At 44.3% G+C, this 25,810-nt stretch overlaps 1 protein-coding gene across 1 annotated transcript in view; it reads right to left on the bottom strand.

The window, feature by feature from the left end:
- The window catches only part of cdcp1a (CUB domain containing protein 1a), a 113,318-nt gene that overhangs the window by 34,794 nt on the left and 52,714 nt on the right, over positions 1 to 25,810 (bottom strand). Inside the window, exon 5 of the mRNA XM_072560378.1 lies at positions 7,663 to 7,887. Coding sequence (XP_072416479.1) covers positions 7,663 to 7,887 — 225 coding nt within the window. The remainder of the gene's footprint in view (positions 1 to 7,662; positions 7,888 to 25,810) is intronic.

The raw sequence follows: 25,810 nt of genomic DNA, 5'->3' as shown, positions 1-25,810 counted from the left end.
GACTCCCACACTCCTGCCCTTTCCTTTTAGCTCCTCAAAACTCTTCTCTTCAGATAATCCTCTTTGGAAAGTCACAATTGTACCTGACCCTGCCTTCCCCCCACCCTCTGCCAGTGCGCACCCAGCAACTCGCGATGCAAGACATTTTCCTCATGTCGTCTTTGGTTCTGTTGCCAATCGAAAATCTGTGCCCCTTGGTCTCGACCCTCAGTCGGGAGTATCCCTCAGTTGAAGTCCCCAGTCTCCTCCCAGGCTGACCTCGCCAGCTGCCAGCTTCCAACGAAACCTTGAGAAACTGTGCCCCGTTGTTTGTGCTGGTCTTTCATCACCTCATGAACCCATTAACCTCAGCAATTTACAATCAAAAAGACTGCACCTTCCCAAGTGTCCCACTTGGGCTTGGTTCCATTTCCATTGCACACACTGATCTTAACGTCGCTTTCCCACGGACTCGTTTCCAGGCAGCACCTGGTTATGCTGCCAATCACACCTCCTCTGGACCTGGCTTTCTTTGTCTTGGTGCATTACCATTTCCTGCTTGCTCTTCGTGTTATTTAATTAATCCTGTCTTCCACCCGCCCTCATCTTGTCTCTATTTCCAACCTCACCCCATTTTACCCACTTAAAACCCATTACATTTCTAACATTCTGCATAAGGGGAGGTGATGGCCCACTGGTATCTTTGTGGGATTATTAATCCAGAGACACAGGTAATATTCTAGGGACCCGGGTTCAAATCCTGCCACAGCAGATGGTGGAAATTGAAAGCAATACTTATCTGGAATTAAGAATCTAATGATGACCATGAATCCATTTTCAGAAAACCCCATCTGGATCACTCACGCCCTTTAGGAAAGGAAATCTGCCATCCTTACCTGGTCTGGCCTACATGTCACCCACAGCAATGTGGGTGACTCCTAACTGCTTTCTGGGCAATACATGCTGCTTAGCCAATGATGCCTTCATCCCATGAATAAAGAAAAAAAATATATAAGTCCTGTGAGGGCTTGACTGGGTGAATATGGGAGGTTCTAGAAGAAGGGGTCACCCACTTAGGACAGAATTGAGAAGAATATTTTTCCTTCACAGAGGGATGAGTTTTCTCTTCCTCAAAAGGCCATGCATACAAAGTCAATAGACAATAGACAATAGGTGCAGGAGTAGGCCATTCTGCCTTTCGAGCCAGCACCACCATTCATTATGACCATGGCTGATCATCCTCAATCAGTATCCTGTTCCTAGCTTATCCCCATAACCCTTGATTCCACTATCCTTAAGAGCTCTGTCCAACTCTTTCTTGAAAGTATTCAGAGACTTGGCCTCCACAGCCTTCTGGCGCAGAGCATTCAAAAAATCCACCACTCTCTGGGTGAAAAAGTTTCTCCTCAACTCTGTTCTAAGTGTCCTACCCCTTATTTTTAAGCTGTGTCCTCTGGTTCGGGACTCACCCATCAGCGGAAACATGCTTCCTGCCTCCCGAGTGTCCAATCCTTTAATAATCTTATACGTCTCAATCAGATCCTCCCTCAGCCTTCTAAACTCAAGCGTGTACAAGCCCGGTCGCTCCAATCTTTCAGTGTAAGATAGTCCTGCCATTCTGGGAATTGACCTCGTGAACCTACTCTGCACTCCCTCAATAGCCAGAATGTCTTTTCTCAAATTCGGAGACCAAAACTGTGCACAATATTCCAGGTGTGGTCTCACTTGCCTTCCTTGAAGAAGCTCTCTTCCTCCCTCTGCAAGGCCTGCTTGGCACACCCTCCTCATTCCTGAAGAAGGGCTTATACCCGAAACGTCGATTCTCCTGCTCTTTGGATGCTGCCTGACCTGCTGTGCTTTTCCAGCAACACATTTTTCAGCTGTGGTCTCACCAGGGTCCTGTACAGCTGCAGAAGGACCTCTTTGCTTCTATACTCAATTCCTCTTGTTATGAAGGCCAGCATGCCATTGGATTTCTTCACTGCCTGCTGTACCTGCATGTTTCCTTTCATTGACTGATGTACAAGAACACCTCGATCTCATAGTACTACCCCTTTACCTAACTTGACTCCATTTAGGTAGTAATCTGCCTTCCTGTTCTTGCCACCAAAGTGGATAACCACACATTTATCCACATTAAACTGCATCTGCCATGCATCTGTCCACTCACCTACCCTGTCCAGGTCACCCTGTATTCTCCTAACATCCTCCTCACATTTCACCCTGCCATCCAGCTTTGTGTCATCAGCAAATTTGCTAATATTACTTTTAATACCTTCATCTATATCATTAATGTACATTGTAAAAAGCTGCGGTCCCAGCACTGATCGCTGCGGTACCCCACTGGTCACCGCCTGCCATTCCAAAAGGGAGCCGTTTATCACTACTCTTTGTTTCCTGTCAGCCAACCAATTTTCAATCTATGTCAGTATTTTGCCCCTAATACCATGCGCCCTAATTTTGCTCACTACCCTCCTATGTGGGACTTTATCAAAGGCTTTCTGAAAGTCCAGGTATACTACATCCACTGGATCTCCCTTGTCCACCTTCAGAGTTACATCCTCAAAAAATTCCAGAAGATTAGTCAAGCATGATTTCCCCTTCATAAATTCATGCTGACTCTGACCTATCCTGTTACTGCTATCCAGATGGGTCGCAATTTCGTCCTTTATAATTGACTACAACATTTTTTCCACCACTGAGGTCAGACTAAGTAGTCTATAATTCTCTGTTTTCCCTCTCCCTCCTTTCTTAAAAAGTGGGACAACATCAGCCACCCTCCAATCCTCCAGTCTTGGATGTTTGTTTTAAGGCAGTGGTCGGTAGATTCTCGATAAACAAGGGGTGAAGGGTTATTGGGGTGGGGTGTGTGGGTGAGAACATGGAGGAATCAGATCAGCTGTGGTACCTTCGGATGACACAGCAGGCTGAAAGTGCTGTGTGTCCCTACGTCTGCTCAGAGTTCACATATTTGTACATTAACTTTTCCAAATTCTCACAGAAGACAGTTGACTCCAATCTGCTTCTGCAGATGCTCCCAGAGCTGCCCCGAGTATTCCTGGCATTTTACAGGATCATAGGAACAAAGGTAGGCCATTCAGCCCTTCAAGCCTGCTCCACCACTCAATAGGATCATGGCCGATCATCCAACTCTGTCCCCTGGTTGCTGTTTGCTCCCAAGAACCCTTGATCCCTTTAATGATTTGGAGATGCCGGTGTTGAACTGGGCTGTAGAAAGTTAAAAATCACACAACGCCAGGTTATAGCCCAACAGGTTTATTTGGAAGCACTAGCTTTCAAAGTGCTGCTCCTTCATCAGGAGTCATCAGCCAAGTGTTCTGTGATTTTTAACTTTGATCCCTTGGGCCCTGGGTACCATATCTGACTCCTTCAATGTTTTGACCTCAATTGCTTTTTGTGGTAGAATATTCTACTGACTCACCAGTGAACACATTCCTCCCCACCTCAGTTCTAAGTGCCCACACCATATCCTTAGGCTTTGACCCCTGGTTCTGGACACGCCAGTCATCGGGCACATCTTTCTTGCGTTTACCCAATCTAGTCCTGTTAGAATTCGTTGGGATTTGCCCTCATTCCAGTGAACATGGTCTTAAATGAAACATAACGCCTGCCATCTCAGGAATGGGTCTGCTAAACCTTTGCTGCACCCCTTCCAGAGCCAGAACATTCTTCCTCAGATAAGGAGATGAAAGCTGCACACAATGTTCCAGTTGTGGTCTCACCGAGGCCAGCAGCAAAACATTCCTGCTCCTGTACCTGAATCCTCTCGCTGTGCAAACCAACAAACCATTTACCTTTACCACCTGCACCCTGAGTTAGTGATGTACAGGGACATCCAGGTCGCATTGCACCTCCCTCTTTCCCAATTTATCGCCATGCCTTCCTGTTCTTGCTAACATCACAGTTAATCCTGTTATAATATCGGTTTTAAAATCAGGGATAACTAGTTGCCCAGTTTCAAATCGGCTCAACCTTCTAAGAAAAAAAGAAGTTTTATCCTCAGATAACAAAGATTGCTCAAACGTGCTGTTAATCAGCTGCTTAATCTCAGTTGTATCCAGTTATTTTTAAACTTCCCAAACTCATTCAATTTTAATCTAAAAAGGCCATCCCCTGAGGCAGTCATCGTTGCTAAAATCTCCTAATTCAATTCCCATCCTGGGTACCTTTTATCGATCTTGTCTCAGTGAGTGGAAATAGTGAGGCAACAAAATGATCAGGCTTCATAAAACAGATGCCGTACAAGATGTTTTACAAATGTACAGTGTGAAAATCAGGTGCTCGCACAATACCAACAGGGGGTTGCGTCTTTGAGATCCGAGAGGGAATGATGAGAAACTGCAGGATGAAACGCGAAATGAAACCCAGACTGATTAAACTGGTGATGAGGCAAGGAGCAAGGCAAGTGTGGTCAGTGAGGCTTGGCTTGTAACAGGACAGCAACACGATTGTAAACAGAAATAAGACATTATCAAACATGGCCAGAGGCACCAGACAGGTTGTTAGCAGAGTAATGCAGTGTGGCCTGGAATTTAAAAGGCCTTAAGAAAGAGGAGGAATAGGCCATTTGGCCCCTCGAGCCTGCTCCGCCATTCAATAGGATCGTGACTGATCTGACATGCCTCACATTTCTGCCCTTTCCCTGTAACCCTTGGTGCCCCGACTGATCAAGAATCTATCTCAGCCTTAGATATACACAAGGACCTCACAGCTCTTTGTGGCAAGGAGCTCCAAAGACTCCCAACTCTCAGAGAGAAGAGATTGCTCCTCATCTCAGTCTTAAATTGGTGCCCCTTTAATCTGAGGCAATGCCCTATGGTTCTAGACTCTCCTGTGAAGGGAAACTTCCTCCCAGCTGTGTCCCTGTCAAGCCCCAGACTGGGTGGGAAGGGACCGGTGGTTGCAGGTGGGATTGAGAGACCTGGTCAGTTGCTGGAATACGAGAAGGGAAAGGTGGCTGACCACCTGAGGCAAGGCTCAACATGCAGGGTTATCAAGTAGCTAAACTTATTGGACTGAATGGCTGGTTTCTGCATGATAGGGATTCTATTCTAATATCATGGAAAGGGCTTAGGTGCATTTGGAAACAACACTGTGTTTCTGAAATTAATCACAGGGTAAGGGTCCAATTGTACGGGACAAAAGCAGAGGAGAAATGTCTATAAAGCATTGGTTAGGCCAGACTTGTAATGCTGTCGTTGCAGCACTGAGCCCCCTCATTCTAGACAGTATACACATAGCCACAGGGGGACAAGGGCATTAGGGACAAACACAGTCTGCATGCTCCCCTCTGAATCTGACATCATCCAGATTTGGAAACATATCGCCAGGGGGCTGGGTCCTGACATTCCTGAACTGCTGTGCTCTTCCAGCACCATTAATCCAGATTCCCTCCTTAACGCATAGTGGGTCTACTTACACCCCTCAGACTGTTCAAGAAGGCAGCTCACCATCACCTTCCCAAGAGCAGTTTCGGGACAGGCAATAAAGGCTGGTCCAACCACACGCCATGAACAAATTACAGAAATACCTGTCAGCGTGAATCACTGGGTTGCAGCTGCTTCTCCAAACACACAGATCACTTCAACGCGGTGTTTGCTCTTCAATAGTTCTCTTGGACCACACCTCCTCAACCATCATGCTCCTGATAGATGTGGACCAGTATGAATCTTTAAACCACTACCCCACCTCATTCAAGAATTTCTGCTGTGCTGTAGCTGTAGATGGTTTCCAAAACTGACCACAATGGGAGCTCTGTACACAATTCCTGTTTAATTCATTCATACAGGCATCACTACCTGGGACAATATTTACTGTTGCGCCCAATTGCCCAGAGAACATCTCAGAGTCGACCACATTGTTATGGTCACATGCAGACCAGGCCAGGTAAGGACAGGAGATTCCTTTTCCACAGAATATTAGTGAACGAGATGCATTTTCACTGAAAATTGGCAGTGGTTTCACAGTCATCATTAGGTTTGCTTTTCTGTGATATTCCAGACTTTTACTGAATTCAAATTTTATCCATCTGCTGTGGTGGGATTTGATCTAATGACCCCAGTCCATTCGCCTGGCGTTCTGGATTATTATCGAATCAAAAGCTGGAAAGCACAACAGGTCAGGCAGATCTGAGGAGCAGGAGAGTCGACGTTTCGGCCATAAGCCCTTCATCTGAATTATTAGTCTGGTAGCATTATCACAATGCTGCCTCCTCCCCATCTCCCCCTGCCCCCCAGTGTTGGTGAGTCTACAAAGAGAGAGGTGTAACTATTGAAGTTTCATTATTTGTTGGCAATCCTGGGGCAGTCAGTCACTGCTGGGGATAGAGAGAGAGATCCATATTCCACTCCGGCATCGATGCCAGCTGTGACTTATTCCGATCTCACCAGGAACGTGGATTCAAAAGCACCTTTTGGGGAGGCAGGGTGTATATAAACACAAGCTGCTTTCGCCAACCACCTCCTCCCTTTACAGAAACATACTGCCAGCCGCAGTGTTTGAATTACTCTCGGCAAACTCGCAGGAATCTTTTAACAAGGGGTGGGAGTGACAGATGGAGAAAAGTAAACGTCAAGTCAAAAAGGGAGAGCTGGCAATATTCACACACAATGGGTTGTTATAATCATGAATCCAGGGTCTGGCAATAGCAGAAGGAATTGGATACATAACTGAAATGGAAAAATACGCTGCAGGGCAACGGAGGACAGAGCAGAGAATTTTGTTTCAATTCAATGCATTTTTGAAGAATTTGTACTGGCACAATGGGCTAACCTGGGCTCTGCTGCACTGTGTAAGAGGTTGGGAGTGGTCCTAAATACTCTCAAACGGGAAGGTGGGTCAGAAGTTACTTATTGGGAATTTGTGTAGCCGCTCCCTCAATTGATTTGGAGATGGGCTCACTGTCCAATGAAGGAGAGCGGGCTGGCGCTTGGAGGGAGAGAGAGAGTCACCTAGAATCCATCCAGCTTCAGGATGTACTGGACTTGCCACATAAACACAATGGCTACAGGAGCAGGTCAAAGGCTATGAATCCTGCAGCAAGTAACTCACCTCCTGCCTCCCCAAAGCCTGTCCATTGTCTACACAGCACCAGTCAGGAGTGTGATGGAATACTCCCCACTTGCCTGGATGGGTTGCAGCTCCAACAACACTCAGGTAGCTCGATGCCAAGCAGAATAAAGCAGCCCACTTGATTGGCACCACATCCACAAACAACCACTCCCTCTCCCTCTAACACTGAGTAGCAGCAGTTTATACCAACCACTGCGGAAATTCACCAAGCCTCCTTCCAAACACATGACCACTTCCACTGTATTTCCTCATTGCAATTTACCATCCTGTCTATTTTTGCGTGGGCCACAAATTCAGCTGCAGAAATTTCTATCTCTGCATCCAAGTTATTCATGTAGACTCTAAATAGCTGGGGTCTAAGGACCGAATGGCATCTTCGGGAGGCACTCCAGCCAGTGCTGGTAAATGAGGCCCCATCCACTCCCCCGTTCCTAACTCCAGTGGGGTCTTACAATCCTGCCCCTAGCTTTATTCCAGCCACTTGTGTAGCTCTGAGTAAGCTCCAAAAGTGGGGGGCAGCGGGGGAGGGGGGGTACACGACCTCAGCTGTCACATTTTCCAACAAATCCCACAAAGATAAGAAACACTTACAGATATTCCTGGTGGCTTCCACAATGACATCCCGTGTCGGGTCGCATCTGGAGTTGAAAGAGACGTTCATGTGATCTCCACCTTCCAACCGCAACTCGGTGCCACAGTTGGATGCCAGCTCGGGAGAGGTGCAGATACAAAGCAGGGGAAAGGCAACCCCAGCCGTCTCCGAGATCTGCTTAAATATCATCGAGTCACCCTCGCTCACTTTGATTTCATAACTCTCTGCAGGACGGCAAACAAGAAGATTCAGGAGAGTTGCCGGAATATATTTGCTTCTTTCTTTGAACAGAAAGTCAATTAGATCAATGTCAGCCTTCCCCGGCTGACTTACTGTTGCTAGGTGTAACCAAACAGCTCATTTTTGGGTGAGTTACCATTAAAGGTATGATGTATAAAATTATCAGGAACACTGGTAAGGCAGACAGAAAGAAATCTTGGCCCTTGATGGAGGGATTAATGACAAAGGGGCCCAGGTTTAAGGGAAAGGGCAGGAAGATTACAGAAAATGTGGGGAAAATCTTTTCTCCCCCCACCCAGAAGGTGGTAGGAATCTGAAACTCACTGTCCATGAGGGTGGGAATGGCAGAAACCCTCAGCACACTGAGAAAGTATTTAATGTGCATGCCAAGGCTATGAACCAAGTACTGGAACATGGGATTAGAATAGTTAGGTGGTTGTTTTTGAACAGCGCAGACTCAATGGGCTGGATCATAGAATCCCTACAGTGTGGAAACAGGCCATTCAGCCCAACAAGTCAACACCAACCCTCTGAAGAGTATCCCACCCAGACCCATTCCCCTACCCTATTACTCTACATTCCCCATGACTAACGCACCTAACCTACGCATCCCTGAACACGATGGGCAATTTAGCACGGCCAATTCACCTAACCTGCACATCTTTGGACTGAGAGAGGAAACCAGAGCACCAGGAGGAAACCCATACAGACACAGGGAGAAATGTGCAAACTCCACACAGACAGTTGCCCGAGGCGGGAATTGAACCCAGGTCTCTGGTGCTGTGAGGTAGCAGTGCTAACCACTGAGCCACCATACCACACAGGGCCTTCTGCAGTGCTGTTGATCTCTATGACTATCAAGCAAAATATCCATTGGACGTGTAACATAATTACAAGCTATTGTTATTACATAAGAAAGAACAGCAGAGGTAGGCCATTCAGCCCCCCTTGCCATTCAGTGAATCACTGTTGATCTTCTACTTCAATACTATTTTTCTCCAGTATCCGCACATCCCTTCATTTTCTTTTTCAATTCATCCAGGGGTTGTGGGTTTTTCTGGATCAGCAAATCTTTGCTGCCCTTGAGAAGGTGGTGAGCCACCGGTTTGATACAACTGAGTGACTTGCTGGACCATTTCTGAGGACCATTAAGAGTCAGCCAAATTACTGCCAGCTTGGAGTCACATGTAGGCCAGACCAGGTAAGGACAGCAGATCTCCTTCCCATTTTAGTGAACCAGATGGGTTTCTCCAATAATCAACAATGGTTTTGTGGTCATCATTAGACTGTCAATTCTTTTTTTTTTCAAACTCATTCCATAAATAGGATATATCCCGGGTTCTCAGAGCATTCCATGGGCCACTGAAATTGTGGCCCCAGGCCAATAGCACTACACCATCCCCTCACCCTCTCTGTGGGTTTCTGTCTTGAACTTGCTCAATGAATAAGTCTTCACAGTCCTCTGGGGTTGAGAATTTTAAAGATCCACTACATTCTGAATGAAAGTTCCTTGTCTTCTCAACCCAAAATATCCCAGCATTGGAGTCAGTCCAGAGAAGGTTCACTTGGCTGATCCTGGGTATAGAGGAGAGGTTGAGTGGGCTGGACCTATACTCACTGGAATTTTCAAGTGTGGGAGGGAATCTTATTGAAACATAAGAGATTCTTAGGGGACTTGATTGGGTAGATGGGGGAGTTTCCCCTTGTAATATAATAATTAGGGATGAGATGAGGAGGAATTTCTTCTCTCAGAGAGTTGTGAATCTGTGGAATTCTTTACCACAGAGGGTTGTCGGGGCTTACATTATGAGTATTACAATATTCAAGGCTGAGATGGACAGACTTTTCATTAATAAGGGAATGAAGGATTATGTGGAAATAGCAGGAAAGTGGCGTTGAGGATAATCAGATCAGCCACAATCTCATTGAATGGCAGAACAGACCCAACGGGCTACTTCTGTTCCAACATCTTCTGGTCTGAAATGGCATTTGGTACAAAATTTGGTGACCTCATGCTTGCAAATGGTAGAACACAGGATGACAGTCAGGAGAATAGTGGCATAGTCAAGTCTAGAGGTAACAAAGGCAAGGCTAAAAGCACATAATTCCAAATTGAACTGTATAGGCAGAGCCTTTTTCATTTTAATACTTTTGAAAACTGTGGACTGAAATGAGAAGGAATGATTTTAAAACTTAGGGATTTGCAAGAAAGACAGGTGTTTATTGTAAACTCGGTTTGTGTAACTTTGGTTTCCAGCAACGCACAGACGAACTGGACTCACGGGATTGTTTGTAAGTAAGGCTGACTGGCTTGTGGGCTAGGGACAAGTTATCATTGACCATGTTCCTCTGCCCATCAACCATAGTGTGCTTGGGTGTCAGGCAGCTGAACAGCTGTGAACAAGACAGGGAAGCTAAAAGCTAAACACTATGGGTGCTGCAAATCTGAAATAAAAGCAGAGAATGCTGGAAAAACTCAGCAGGTCTGGCAGTATTTATGGAGAGAGAGAGAAACAGAGTTAACATTTCGAGTCCAATGTGTCTCTTCACCAGAACGAGGTTTCTATTTTGAGTACAGAAATATGATAGATCAGAACAGAAACCAGCGGGTCCCTCTCTTGGTTTTCTGCTTTGACCCACTTTGAGTGTGAAGAAAAATTCAGCAGATGCTGCAAGTTGTGACTGTGAATTGGAGAAATCAGAGACCTTTCAGAAGTGATCCAGCCACCCTGTACCCCTGAAAATCAAGGGGAAGTATTTGGAGAAAGAAATGTCGAGACGAAACCTTTCAGTCAGCAAGAAGCAAACCATCAGATCTTGTGAAAATATGCAGAACTATTTACCCAAGTTTCACTCTGCCCTTTTTCCCCATCAGGTCATGGGGGGAGCAATGGCCGTGTGGTATTATCGCTGGACTATTAAACCAGAAACTCAACTAATGCCCTGGAGATCTGAGAACAAATCCCACTATGGCAGAGGTGGAATTTCAATTTGATAAATATCTGGAATTAGGAATCTAATGATGATCATGAATCCATTGTTGATTGTCAGGAAAACCCATCTGTTCACTAATGCCCTTTAGGGAAGGAAATCTGTTGGTCTGGCCTACATGTGACTCCAGACCCACAGCAATGTGGTTGACTCTTAACTGACCCCTGCGTAATTAGGGATGGGCTATTAATGCTGACCTAGCCAGAGACACCCTCATTCCATGAGTGAATAAACTTTCCTCTCTGTGTGTAAGGGGGCATTTGTAAGGCACTGAATTTGTATAATTGATATAGTTCAATGTCATGTTTTACCTGTAGCTTAGAATCTAGTTACTTTTAATAAATAGTGATTCTTGTTAAGTACAGAAATCAGGTAAATTGGGGGATTTTGAATATTACTTCTAAGAATCTTTAACCTTTGCATCGACTTTGGAAATAGTCTGGTCTGATTTCCAATACAGCTGCTAGAGAAGTTGAGACAAATGTGTACCTAGGTTTTTTTTTACTATTTTAATTGCTTAAAGTAGTACGTACTGAGGATATTCAAGATTCAATCCATGCAAATATTATTGAAACATTGAGATTTTGAGGAGACTGGATTGAATGGATAGTGGGAAGATGTTTCACCCTGAAAGAGAGACTAAAACGAGAGGACACAGTTTAAGAATAAGGGATCCTCCTTTTAAGAAGATGTTGAAGGGAAGTATTTTCTCTTAGAGGGTTATGACAGTGTGGATGGACGGCTGGTTTATGATGCAGACGAACACCAATAATGTTGGTTCAATACCCACGCCATCTGAGGTTAATGTTAAAGGACTCTCCTTCACAATCTGTCCCCCCAGGTTAAACCATCACCAATCGTCTCTCTCCAACGAGAGCAGTACGTCAGTGCCTAAATCTTTTAAAGTATGGAATTCTCTTCCTCAGAAAGTAGTGGAGGCTGGGTTTTTAAAATTGTTTTGAGGATGAGTCAGATTGTTGATAGACAAGACAGTTATGGCAGAGTGGAGGAGGGGGCAGACAAGAAAATGAGGTTGACACCACAACTAGAACAGCCAGGAGTTTATTGAATGGTGGAGCAGGCTAAAAGGGCCGAATGGCCTTTCCCTGTTCCAATTCCCACATTGCTGAAACAGTAGGGTTAATTTGAAAGAAAAAAAAGTAATTGGATACAGTCAGTTGGCTTGATGATTGTATTGTGAAGTCTGAATTGCCGGTTTACTTGGAACAGGAGATGCCCTTAAATGTCAACGTAGTTTTAGTCAGAATGATTCAGAGTCTTTTCATACAGTGTGAGTCCTTCAAAAGACTGGAACAGTCCAGACGTGCATCATTTATTCCTAAACTAAAGGCATTGAAAGCACTCAATTTGGCAACAAAGTGTTTAAGGTTTGGCCCAAAGTGGGTCTCGGTTGGTAGCCCCCAAGTTGAAAGGCTTTGGAGTCAAATCCCACTCCAGGACCCAAACGTTAAAAAAAAAATCCAGGCTGACCCCACGGTGCTGTACTGAGGGAGTGTCAGAAGTTCTGCCTCTGTGGTGTGATGTGAAAGCAAGATCCTGCCTGCCATTGCAATGAATCTGAAAGATCCCAGTGGCACTAATGGGGCAGTGTCCTGCTCAATACTGAATTCCAAAACAACTTCACAAAAATACATTGTGGGGTCATCGTCACATTCCTGTCAGACTTGCTGTGAGCAATTTGGTTGCTCGGGTTACATAAACTATTACAGACGATACACTTCAAATGGATTCGATTGGCTATTCAATGAGTTGGGGCTTGTTTTTTGCTTTAAAGAACTATTTTTGGGATGTAGGCATCACTGGCTGGGCCAGCATTTACTGCCCATCCCTAGTTGCCCTCGAGAAGGTGGTAGAGAGCTGCTTTCTTGGATCTCTGGAGTCCATGGGGTTCAGGTACACCTAGCGTCAGGAGTTGGAATGTCAGGGTCCAATAACTGGTGCCGAAGGCCCACTCTTCCTCAGTGAGGAGGGTGGGGGGGGGAATTGGGGGAGAGCTGGGAGCCAGGCTGGGGGCCTAGACCAGGGATTTCTGTCCCCGTCTTCAGTTTGTATTTTTGTGGGTTAGGAGGAGCAGGTACCAGCCCAGTGATTTAGTGACGGGTTATTTCGTAATTTGTTTACAAGATGATGGGCGCGCCACAGGCTAAACCAACATTTATTGCCCATCCCTAACTGCTCGGGGGAAGGTGGTGAGCTGTCTTCTTGACTAGCTGCAGTCCCATTGGTGCAGGGACACTTACAACACTTCAGGGTGGGAGTTCCAGGATTTTGGCCCAGCAACACTGAAGGAACGTCAACATATTTCCAAGGCAGGATGGTGACGGACTCAGAGGGGAACTGGCAGCTGGTAATTCTGTCCCATGATATATAAAACCAATAGTCTTCCTTTCTTTCTTTTTAGAAAGTTATCGAAGAATCAGCTGCCTGATCAGAATGACCACGAATTGCTTATGATACCATAGATTGGGATTGAAGACTTGCTCAAGGAAAAGAAAGAACTTAGTTTTTTGAATTTTTTTGTAGTCAAGATTAAATATTTTTCACGAAGGGCAACTAATGACATGAGAAGTAACAAGTTTTTTAAACACTCACCATATGAGCTGCAGTGGATCAAAAATGGTAGCTCACCACTGCCCTCTCAAAGTCAATGAGGAATGGGTATTTCATTGAATCCCTACAGTATGGAAACAGGCCCTTCAGCCCAGCAAGTCCACATCAACCCTCTGAAGAGTATCCCACCCAGATCCCTTCCCCATTACTCCACATTTCCCATGGCCAATCCACCCAACCTGCACATGGGAGGAGACCAGAGCACTGGAGTAAACTCATGCAGATACAGGGAGAATGTGTTGAACTCCACATAGATAGTTGCCCAAGGCTGGAATAGAACCCAGGTCACTGGTGCTATGAGGTAGCAATGCTAGCCGCTCTATTTGCTAGCCTAGCCAGTGTTACCCACATCTCTTGACAGAACACTTTTTAAAAAAAAATCACTAATGCCGAACATACACTTCCTGTCCACAAGTATTACTTCTTGTTATCTTCATTATCGGTCACCTTTTAATGACCACACTTATAACCAGACGAACATCAAAAAGGAGGTCAATACACTATCGACATGTTGTTCTTCCAAAAGCCACAATCAGAGCAACTATGATTTTGTTAAATGGTGGAGCAGGCTTGAGAGTCTAAATGGTCTACTCCTGTTCTCAATTCTTAATTTGTTGTGAAACCATTCTGACAGACTTTTCTGATGAAATAACAACCTCCAATATTTATTTGAAAGTAAATGCAGTCTTTTTTTTCCTCAGAAACTAATCCTGGCCTGAAGTCTCCTCTTCCCCCATGTTAGGCCCCAATACCGTTCACCTGAAGGCCTGATTGCCCTCTCTGAAGGAGCTGGGCCCTTGCTCCGACTGCTATAAGTGAACAGGACCATAGGCTCTGCTCTACTCAATGGAACCATGTTTACGGAAGTGCCAGACTTTCAAGGCAACACAGAATTGGCAAACAGAAATCTTGATGTTTTCTGAGTGGACTGAATTTCAGAGTTGTTATAGCACAGCAGCTAGTTCTTTGCAAGACTCATTCAATTTTCATCACTCCCATCCACCCCAAACATTCCACCACAGCAACTAATTTTTCTTCAGATAATCGTCATTTTGAAAATCTTGATCGAACCAGCCTCAAGCACATGATCAGGCAATGCCATTCAGAATCTGGTCACTCCATGCCTGAAAAAGAATGGTTATGCCCTTACATTGCCTTTATTTCTTTGGTTCATCACTTTTACTCTCTGACCTTTGTTTCTTGACCTTTCTGCCAATGAGAATGGTTCAGCATTCCTGCTGGAGATCCAGCAGGAGTTCAAAAGACATCCCTTAATGGAATTCAGATGAACTCATCCAGGTGCAAATAACAGAAATCCTGCCTCCTCAACCTGCAACGTCATCGTCTTCCAACTGAAGAATGCTTGACAATAAGGTATTGAATCACATTAGTTATTGCAAGCAGACCATTGAAACGGAGGTAATCTCAATAGACAATAGGTGCAGGAGTAGGTCATTCTGCCCTTTGAGCCTGCACCACCAATCAATATGATCATGGCTGATCATCCTTAATCAGTATCCTGTTCCTGCCTTATCTCCATAACCTTTGATTCCACAATCCATGAGAGCTCTATCCAACTCTTTCATAAATGAATCCAGAGACTGGGCCTCCACTTCCCTCTGGGGCAGAGCATTCCATACAGCCACCACGCTCTTGGTGAAGAAGTTTCTCCTCATCTCTGCCCTAAATGGTCTACCCAGTATTTTTAAGCTGTGTCCTCTGGTTCGGCACTCACCCATCAGCTGAAACATGTTTCCGACCACCAGAGTGTCCAATCCTTTAATAATCTTATATGTCTCAGTCAGATCCCCTCTCAGTCTTCTAAACTCAAGGGTATACAAGCCCAGTCGCTCCAGTCTTTCAGTGTAAGGTAATCCCGCCATTCCAGGAATTGACCTCGTGAACCTACGCTGCACTCCCTCAATAGCCAGAATGTCTTTCCTCAAATTTGGAGACCAGAACTGCACACAGTACTCCAGGTGTGCTCTCACCAGGGCCCTGTACAGCTGCAGAAGAACCTCTTTGCTTCTATACTCAATCCCTCTTGTTATGAAGGCCAACATGCTATTAGCTTTCTTCACTGCCTGCTGTACCTGCATGCTTACCTTCATTGACTGGTGTACAAGAACACCCAGATCTCTCTGTATAGCCCCTTTACCTAAATTGATTCCATTTAGGTAGTAATCTGTCTTCCTGTTCTTGCCACCAAAGTGGATAACCATACATTTATCCACATTAAACTGCATCTGCCATGCATCTGACCACTCACCTAACTTGTCCAGGTCACCCTGTAATCTCCTAACATCCTCATCACATTTCACCCTGCCACCCAGCTTAGTATCATCAGCAAATTTGCTAATGTTATTGCTAATACCATCTTCTATATCATTAACATATATTGTAAAAAGCTGCGGTCCCAGTACAGATCCCTGCGGTACCCCACTGGTCACTGCCTGCCATTCTGAAATGGAGCAGTTTATCACTACTCTTTGTTTCCTATCAGCCAACCAACTTTCAATCCAAGTTAGTACTTTGCCCCCAATACCATGCACTCTAATTTTGCTCACTAACCTCCTATGTGGGACTTTATCAAAGGCTTTCTGAAAGTACACTACATCTACTGGATCTACCTCGTCCATCTTCAGAGTTAGATCCTCAAAAAATTCCAGAAGATTAGTCAAGCATGATTTCCCCTTCATAAATCCATGCTGTCTCTGACCTATCCTGTTACTACTATCCAGATGTGTCGTAATTTCATCCTTTATAATAGACTCCAGCATCTTTCCCACCACGGAGGTCAGATTAACTGGTCTATAATTTCCTGCTTTCTCTCTCCCTCCTTTCTTAAAAAGTGGTACAACATTAGCCACCCTCCAATCCGTTGGAACTGATCCCAAATCTATCAAACTCTGGAAAATAATCACCAATGCATCCACAATTTCTTGAGCCACCTCCTTCAGTACCCTGGGATGTAGACCATCAGGCCCCGGGGACTTATCAACCTTCAGACCTAACAGTCTCTCCAACACCAATTCCTGGCAAATATAAATTCCCTTAAGTTCTGGTCCTTCAGCCAATGTTACATCAGCGAGATTGCCTGTGTCATCCCCAGTGAACACAGATCAATTATTCTGCCATTTCTTTGTTCCCCGTAATATATTCCCCTGTTTCTGTCTTCAAGGGCCCAATTTTAGTCAACCATTTTTTTGCCTTTCACATACCTAAAAAAACTTTTACTTTCCTCCTTTATATTATTGGCCTGTTTATCTTCGCACGTCATTTTTTCTCTGCGTATTTCCTTCTTAGTAATCCTCTGTTGTTCTTTAAAAGCTTCCCAGTCCTCCGTTTTCCCACTTATCTTTGCTATGTTATACTTTTTCTCTTTCAACTTTATATGTTTCTTAACTTTGCTCATCAGCCACGGCCACCCATGCCGCCTCATAGGATCTTTTTTCCTTTTTGGAATGAACTGATCCTGCAACTTCTGCATTATACCCAGAAATATCCGCCATTGTTCCTCCACTGTCATCCCTGCTAAGGTATTGCACTATTGAACTTTGGCCAGTTCCTCCCTCATAGCTCCACAGTTCCCTTTATTCAACGGAAATATTGTCACTTCCGATTGTACCCTCTCCCCCTCACATTGCAGATTGAAGCTTATTGTATTATGGTCACTACTTCCCAATGGCTCCTTCACTTCAAGGTCCCTGATCAATTCTAGTTCGTTGCACAATAGCAGATCCAGAATTGCCTTCTCCCTGGTTGGCTCCAGCACCAGCTGTTCTAAGAATCCATCTCTGATGCACTCCACAAAGTCTCTTTCTTGAAGTCCAATACCATCCTGATTGTCCCAGTCTACCTGCATGTTGAAATCCCCCATAACAACTGTAGTAATATCTTTGCAACAGGCCAATTTCAGCTCCTGATTCAACTTACATCTGACATCCAGACTACTGTTTGGGGGCCTGTAGATAACTCCCAAGAGGGTCTTTTTACCCTTAGTATTTCTCAGCTCTATCCACACTGACTCTACACCCCCTGATTCTAGGTCCCCCCGCGCAAGGGACTGAATATCATCCTTTACCAACAGGGCCACCCCCATCCCCTCTGCCCGTCAGTCTGTCCTTAAGATAGCACGTGTAGCCTTGAATATTTATTTCCCAGGCCCTGTCCACTTGAAGCACGTCTCAGTTATCCCCACAATATCATATCTGCCAATTTCCAAAAGAGCCTCAAGCTCATCCATCTTATTTCTAATGCTTCGTGCATTCATGTATAGTATTTTTAATTTATTAGTGCCCTCACCCTTTCCATCAACTCCTATTTCACTCAACCTGACAGCACGATCCCTTTCTGAGTTTTCTGCCTCATTGATACAGTTGTCTTTCTCAGATCCCATCTCATCAAGCCCAGAATATTAAAGAGGCATATACCTTGCCCTTGTAAAGTCTGAGGTAGCATTGAGATAGAAGCATTTCAATAAAATAAAAGGTAATTATTGGAACAGATTACAAACTGTAATAGGTGTCTCATTTCTTTTTAAACGCCCTGTGTCACAGTTCACAGGGCAATTACAGTGGCTGTGGCAACATTTGTGTAAAGGCTTTAGGACCCTGGAGCGGATGTGCGATGATATCTGAGGAACTGCTCCGCAAATGGGCATAAATACCACAGTATGGATGGAGCTAAGGAAGAGGGCTAGCAGAAGTCTTAGGTCTGAGCCAGGTGGATATTAAAAACACAACCATGTGGAGGACACCAGTTAGCAATAGGTGGCAGAGTCTATGGAATAGTCTTTCCATAATATAACTAACTTTAGAGCCTGATATATCCCTGAATATTGTGTGTGTAGTATTTCCATTTCAATATGTAATAAATAGTGCGGTCTATTAAAACTGAAGATAGTTCCTGACCTTGCCTTCTCCTTGACCTCAAACTCCTGGATGTGCAACAAAACATCTCAGCAAGACTGCAGCTAGTTGATTGGAAGCGATGATCAAGGATTGAACACTTTTCATCACATGGCTGATCAGAAATTTCTCCCACTCTCAACTTCTTGCTGTTGATAGGTGTAAGAAGGAGATGCAGGTGGATGCAAGACTGGTTGGGCCACCAAGTCTAGGAGCGGGCTTTTAGCTCAGAGGCAGGGACAATACCCATTGCGCCACCTTTGAAAATGCCCCTTCAATTTCCAGTGCCCAAGTTGAAATAAAACCACAAATAGTTAGTGCGGGAAAAGCTTACATAGGGTTCAAATTGCAGACACCAAGTCCTGAAGCAGGTCAAAGATTTATTTCATTCTTCATCAACATGTAGAAATTATATTTAAATGATGAAACAAAAGTGTCATATTAGGATGGTAAAATCAAGTAGTTAATTTCAACCCTGTGGGTAGTGCAGCACTAAAGTATTTTTAATTGACCTTGATTGTTATCTTTCTCAACCTCTCTGCTGCTGAGTAACCATGGCAACGGATTTTTGAAAAACTCAGCCGCAAGAAAATAGAAATTATTTGATATAGCTGTTCAGATCTCTTTGACAATTAGAAGGAGACACAATTTGTCCTGTTGTAGGAATCGGAGGTGATTTTAAAAAAAAGTTTGTTCATGGGGCCTGGGAATCGCTGGTCCCTAATTGCTCCTTGAGAAGGTGGTGGGGAGCTGCCTTCTTGAACTTCTGAAGTCCACGTGCTGTAGGCTGACCCACAATGCCCTTAGGGAGGAAATTCCAGGATTTTGACCCAATGACACTGAAGGAATGGAGATATATTTCCAAGTCAGAATAAGGAGTGGCTTAGAGGGGAGTTTGAAGGTGGTGGTGTTCTTTGTATCCGCTGTCCTTGTCATTCTAGTTGGTGATGGACATGGGCTTGGAAGGTGCTGTCTAGGCAGTCTTGGTGGATTTCTGCAATGCATCTTGTAGATGGTACACACTGCTGTTACTGGGCATTGGTGATGGAGGGAGTGGAAGCTTAGACTTTTCAGCTTATTCTGCTGTTCATGGAGATCATCGTTGATCAGCATGATCTCATATACTTCACTTTGTCCTATCTTGTTTCCTCCCTTTGACAAAACTCTTATGAACTAGTTTGAGTTTTAATAAATAATTGATCCGGCACCAGTGGTCTTGACAGGGTTATGAGGTGTGGCAGTGTCGATTCAGAAAGGTTTCTTCCCCTTGTGGGAGTGTTTTGGACCAGACGACATAATCTCAGAGTAAGGAGTCACCCATTTAAGACAGACTCAGAGTCATAGAGATATACAGCACAGAAACAGACCCTTTGGTCCAACTTGTCCATGCCAACCAGATATCCCAACCCAATCTAGTCGCACCTACCAGCACCCGGCCCATGTCCCTCCAAACCCTTCCAGATGCCTTTTAGATGTTGCAATTGTACCAGCCTCCACCACTTCCTCTGGCAGCTCATTCCATACACGTACCACCCTCTGTGAAAAGGTGCCCCTTAGGTCTCTTTTATATATTTCCCCCCTCACCCTAAACATATGCCCTCTAGTCCTGGAACCTCCCACCCCAGAGAAAAGACTTTGTCTATTTATCCTATCCATAACCCTCATGATTTTATAAGCCTCTATAAGGTCACCCCTCAGTCTCTGACAGATGAGGAAGAATTTCTGTGGAATTCTTCATCCTAAAGGGCTGTTGAGACTGGGGTCATTAAGTATGTTCCACCCTGAGGTGTATTTCTAATGAGGAAGGGAATTAAGGATTATGGGGAAATGGCAGAAAAGTAGAGTTGAAGATTATTAGATCAACCAAGATCTCAATGAATGACGGAGCAAACTCAATGGGCCAAATGGCCTACTTCAGTTCCTGCATTTTATGTTATGATCAACTGCTGCTGGCAGAAAGACCTCTGACCATCTACCACCCTGTCTATGTCGAAAACTTCACTCCTGTGAACAATTCTAATTTTTGAGTGCGTCCCTTAGACTTTCCAGTCAGCAGAAACAATGCCTCCCAAACTACTCTCTCTGTTCTACCCTTATCATTGCAAAACTGTCAAATAAATCACACCTCAGTCTTCAAAAATAAATGGAATACAGAAAGTGCTGGAGCATCTCAGCAGGTCTGACATCCTCTGTAGAGAGGCACCCCTTCCCAGTCTGTTTGAACCTCCACAGTTTGTAATATTTAGAAAGTAACCAGCCTGTCCTTTAGGATCTGTGTGACCTTTCATTTATCCTCATTGCAATTCATTTGCCATTGTTTGTCCATTCACTTACCCTATTAAAATTTCTTTCTAAGTTCAGAAATGGAAGTATAATATTACAATGACAAATATCTTTGGCTTGTCAGCAAATTTGGATATGTAGCTTCCTATCCCTTCAGCTAAACTGTTAATAAATGCTGTGAATAGTCAAGGCCCAATCATAAATCCTTGCGGCACACCACCAGTCAGTCATATTCTGCCAATTAAGAATACCTGCTCATTATCCTTACCCTCTGTCGAATGATGAACTCACTTTATAATTATAGAGAGTATTTAAATATGGGCACCCAGAATTATCTGAATTGGATGCATCTCTTGCACCATAATTCTTTAGCTTTGCTCTTGTACTGGAGCTCAGAAAAGGAACTGTAGCTTCTATAAACTAACTAAACTGGAATCTAACACTGAAGCTGCAAGCAAAGTTGGCTTGGGATCTGTTCATTAGAGTGTAATGTTGCATCAGAACCAGTCAAGAATAAACATGTAGAATGAGGATAGTTCTGCTGTGGATTGTGGTCACACATGACTGTTCTGACTTGCAATCCAATATGTCACACTTAAAGGGGAAATTTTCTTCATGGTTTCTGGTGGTTTAAAGGTCGGAAATTTCTTTCTGGCTGGAAACTTGCAGGGACTGTTTCAAACAGTCAAGTGTTTTGAATTAACTCCCTAGGCATTCGCTTACGCTTCAACACATCCCTCAATACACACGCTGAGATGCTCATTCACAAGTGTCTTGACAGCATCTTCCAAACCTGTGACCTCTTCCATCTAGAAGGACAAGGGCAGCAGATACGTGGGAACACACCACCTGCAAGTTCCCCAATGGGAATATATTGGCCACTCCTTCAGAGTTGCGGAGTCAAAATCCTAGAGCTCTCTTCCTCATAGCATTATGGGGGTCCCTACAACCCATTGACTGCAGGAGATGGACAGCCACCACCGTCTAGAGGACAGAACTGAAAATGTGTTGCTGGAAAAGTGCAGCAGGTCAGGCAGCATCCAAGGAGCAGGGGAATCGACGTTTCGGGCCAGAGCCCTTCGTCTAGAGGACAACCAGGAATGGACAATCAACAGTGGCCCAGCCAGCCAGTCCCATGAGTAGACAAAAATAATAAGAGGAGCCCAAAAATAAAAGCTGAATATTATGGGAAAACAAGTAACTAACTGAAAATACAGTAGTACCACAACATTGAACGAAGACTTGAGGTATGCCCAACATTATCTTCTCTCTTTAATAAACTTGCCTGAGCAAGTTCTGATTTGGAAGTATGTTGATGTCTTTCTGGGAACAGGGGAAGACTGTTTATGTATTTGAACATTTTCCAGTACTTTCACATGTAAATACACATGCTTTATCAATGAAGAGAATGTGATCAATGTTATTAAAGACTGGCATCTACCTTCTATTTCAAAGTTAACTATTTGCTTTTCTATTTTAAGACTTCGCTTTCCAAAGAATACCAATTACTCAACTTGGGGAGAAAATGTTTTAAGCTAACAAATTGAACAGAACAGGGTGTTACAAACCGAAAGACAATCACGATTGTCAGCAAATACAGAATTGTTGCTGTTCCAAATTCTGCCTCTCTCTCTCACTCTCATTTCCGACACCTTTCAATACATTTTTAAGAGATTTTGGGGAGTGATTCATTACAAAGATTTTTACATTACAGTGCTACATGTTCAAACACATATGTCTTCCCTTTTTAAGTTTGAAGATAGAAACATTGTTCACATTTTCAACAGACTAACTAAGCACAGTCACTGTTAAAATTCTTATAGGGCTCAACAGTACAGAAACAGACAAGTTGTGTCTGCTAATGGGAGCACAGTTTCAGAATAAAAAAAAGGGGACTGGGATGAGGAGAAATTCTTTCACTCCGAGAGTGGTGAATCTACACAATTCTCTATCCCAGAGGGTGCTGAAACTCAGTCAGTATGTTCAAGACAGAGATCGAGAGACGAAAGACATCAAGAGATTTAGCAATAGTGAGGAGAAATGGTGTTGATGGAGATGGTCAGCTATGATCAGGGCAAAGTTAAAAATCACAACACCTGGTTATTGTCCAACAGATGAATTTGGAAGTACTAGCTTTCAGAGCGTTGCTCCTTCATCAGGTGGTTGTGGAGAATAAGATTGTAAGACACAGAATTTATAACACAAGTTTACAGTGTGATGTAACTGAAATTATATATTGAAAAAAACCTGGATTGTTTGTTAAGTCTCTCATCTTTTAGAATGACTAAGTTGGTTTCAGTTCTTTCATATGTAAATCGCAAAACATTTTTAATAGTTACATTCTCAAGTGCACTTTAACAATAGGTGTCATGTCGGCCCAGATAATGCATTGAAGGTGTGAGGTGCCCTGTGTTAGACTGTGCCACAATGGTCAGACTGATTCTAATCTAAAAAAACAGATTTACGGAATCTTACATGGATTCATGCAGTTTTTGAGCAAAGCAAAATGTAATTCTGCAAGTACTTTTGCAGAAAGCTAGTGCTTCCAAATTAACCTGTTGGACTATAATATGGTGTTGAGTGATTTTTAACTTTGTCTACCCCAGTCCAAAACTGGCATCTCCAAATAATGATCAGGACAGCACTCTATCCTGAAGAGAACAAAGGCAATGGACTTTCATCTACAAATGCAGCTGCATCTTACTCACACTCAGCATGGTGTTTTACATTCATTGTGTTTTCTTCTTTGCAATCGATATTCCTCACAATTAGAGAGAAGACCGGCTGGGGATGATTAATCTGGTGACACAGTGGTAGTGTCCCTACCTCATGGCCAGGGGCCCCAGACTCGAGTCACACATGTACAGCTTGATTAAAACAAAAAACTACCTCATTTCAGCAAAGGGCGTAGTTTTGTCAAGTTGTCCTGGCTGTGAAAATTGTAAATCCAGGTGGCCCCTACCCTTAGGCCATGGTCTCCAGGTTCCAAAACCCTTGGTCATGAGGGGTTATCGGAACCTATCAGATTAATTTAAAGATGCATGGTTCTTTAATCCAGTGAATTATTAACACGAGCCTTTGGGAGCAAGAGAAGAGCGTTCAGACTTCTCCGCATGTCAAAGAGAATATGATTGATCTAGTTGGAATCTCAACTTGACTTTTCTGTCTGCTGCCCCACCACCCCCCTCTCCACAAAAAAAAACCCCTCCCCACATAACATTCAGCTCCCTTTAACGATTCATCAAACATCTGTCAAACACAGCCTTGAATACATTCACTGACCCGGCCTCTGCTGGGGAAAGGGGATTCCAAGTCCAATGACCCTGGAGTGAAAAAATGTTTAAATCTTAAAAAAGGAAGGTCTCTCATTTTTTAAAATAACTGTTCCCCCATCACCCGCCAGTTCTAGTTATCCCGACAAGAGAAAGCAACCTCACAGAATCCAGCTTGTCAGATCAACTAAAGTAATCGAGATAATTAATAATCTGCCTTTCCGTGTTACAATGGATGAATTATAATGCTGTAAACAAAATGAATGCAGTTTGTATTATCCTTCGAGCAGGGAAATTAAATTCTACAATCCTATTCAGTTCAAAGTAAAGGCCGGGAGAGTTGTAGATAATATTGAAACCAATCGGCATTTTAAACACACCTTCACATTCAGAACAGTCACAGTGCAGCTGGAGGCCATTTGGCCTGTTGTGACATACTGGCTCCGCGAAGGATCAGCTCACCTCTGACCAGTTCCCCGCCTTTTGTCTGTACCCCTGTAAATTCCCCTTCCGATAATTATCCTGACTCCGACCGGAAAGTCACAACAGAATCTGCCGCCATCTCACTCTCAGGGAACGCACTCCAATCCTAACTACAGCCTGCTGTAAATTAAGCGTTTTGTTTTATTTTGCCATTGTTTCTGTTGTCAATCACCTTAATTCAGTGTTTTTTGATCCTGGATCATACCTTTTAGAATCAGTCAGCCTGTGCTTTCTCCAGTGGAAACATCCAGAGAAGGAAGATCAATAAGCAGTGTTCTGATCAACACGAAAACCATCTCAACAAGCCCAGTGAACAAGAACCATTCAACTGATTTCCCATTCCTTCCCTTTATCCATAACACCCATGTTTCCCACGCTCTCCCCCCCACCCGCCTTGTGTGTTTGTGTAAAAAGTAGTTGATCAAGGAATTAAAGTTTTAACTAGCAGTTAACTACATGCCAACAGTTCATAATTGTTTACTTGCGGAACGTTTCAGAGAACACCTCTGTGACACCTGGACCAACCAACCCAACCACCCCGTAGCCCAACACTTGGGCGGCACGGTGGCACAGTGGTTAGCACTGCTGTCTCACAGCGCCTGAGACCCGGGTTCAATTCCCGCCTCAGGCGACTGACTGTGTGGAGTTTGCACGTTCTCCCCGTGTCTGCGTGGGTTTCCTCCGGGTGCTCCGGTTTCCTCCCACAGTCCAAAGATGTGCAGGTCAGGTGAATTGGCCATGCTAAATTGCCCGTAATGTTAGGTAAGGGGTAGATGTAGATGTAGATGTAGGGGTAGGGGTATGGGTGGGTTACGCTTCGGCGGGGCGGTGTGGACTTGTTGGGCCGAAGGGCCTGTTTCCACACTGTAAGTAATCTAATCTAATCTAATCTAAACTCCCCCTCCCACTCCACCAAGGACATGCAGGTCCTTGGACTCCCCCATCGCCAGACCATAGCAACACGACGGTTTGAGGAAGAGCGCCTCATCTTCCGCCTGGGAACCCTCCAACCACAAGGGATGAACTCAGATTTCTCCAGTTTCCTCATTTCCCCTCCCCTCACCTTGTCTCAGTCAAATCCCTCGAACTCAGCACCGCCTTCCTAACCTGGAATCTTCTTCCTAACTTCTCCGCCCCCATCCCCATTCCGGCCTATCACCCTCACCTTGACCTCCCCCCACCTATCGCATTCCCAACGCCCCTCCCCCAAGTCCCTCCTCCCTACCTTTTTATCTTAGCCTGCTGGACACACCCTCCTCATTCCTGAAGAAGGGCTGATGCCCGAAATGCCAATTCTCCTGTTTCTTGGATACTGCCTGACCTGCTGCGCTTTTCCA

The sequence above is a fragment of the Chiloscyllium punctatum genome, chromosome 41 (assembly GCF_047496795.1).
Source record: "Chiloscyllium punctatum isolate Juve2018m chromosome 41, sChiPun1.3, whole genome shotgun sequence".
NCBI lineage: Eukaryota > Metazoa > Chordata > Chondrichthyes > Orectolobiformes > Hemiscylliidae > Chiloscyllium > Chiloscyllium punctatum.
This window is presented reverse-complemented; position numbering and strand designations above follow the sequence as displayed.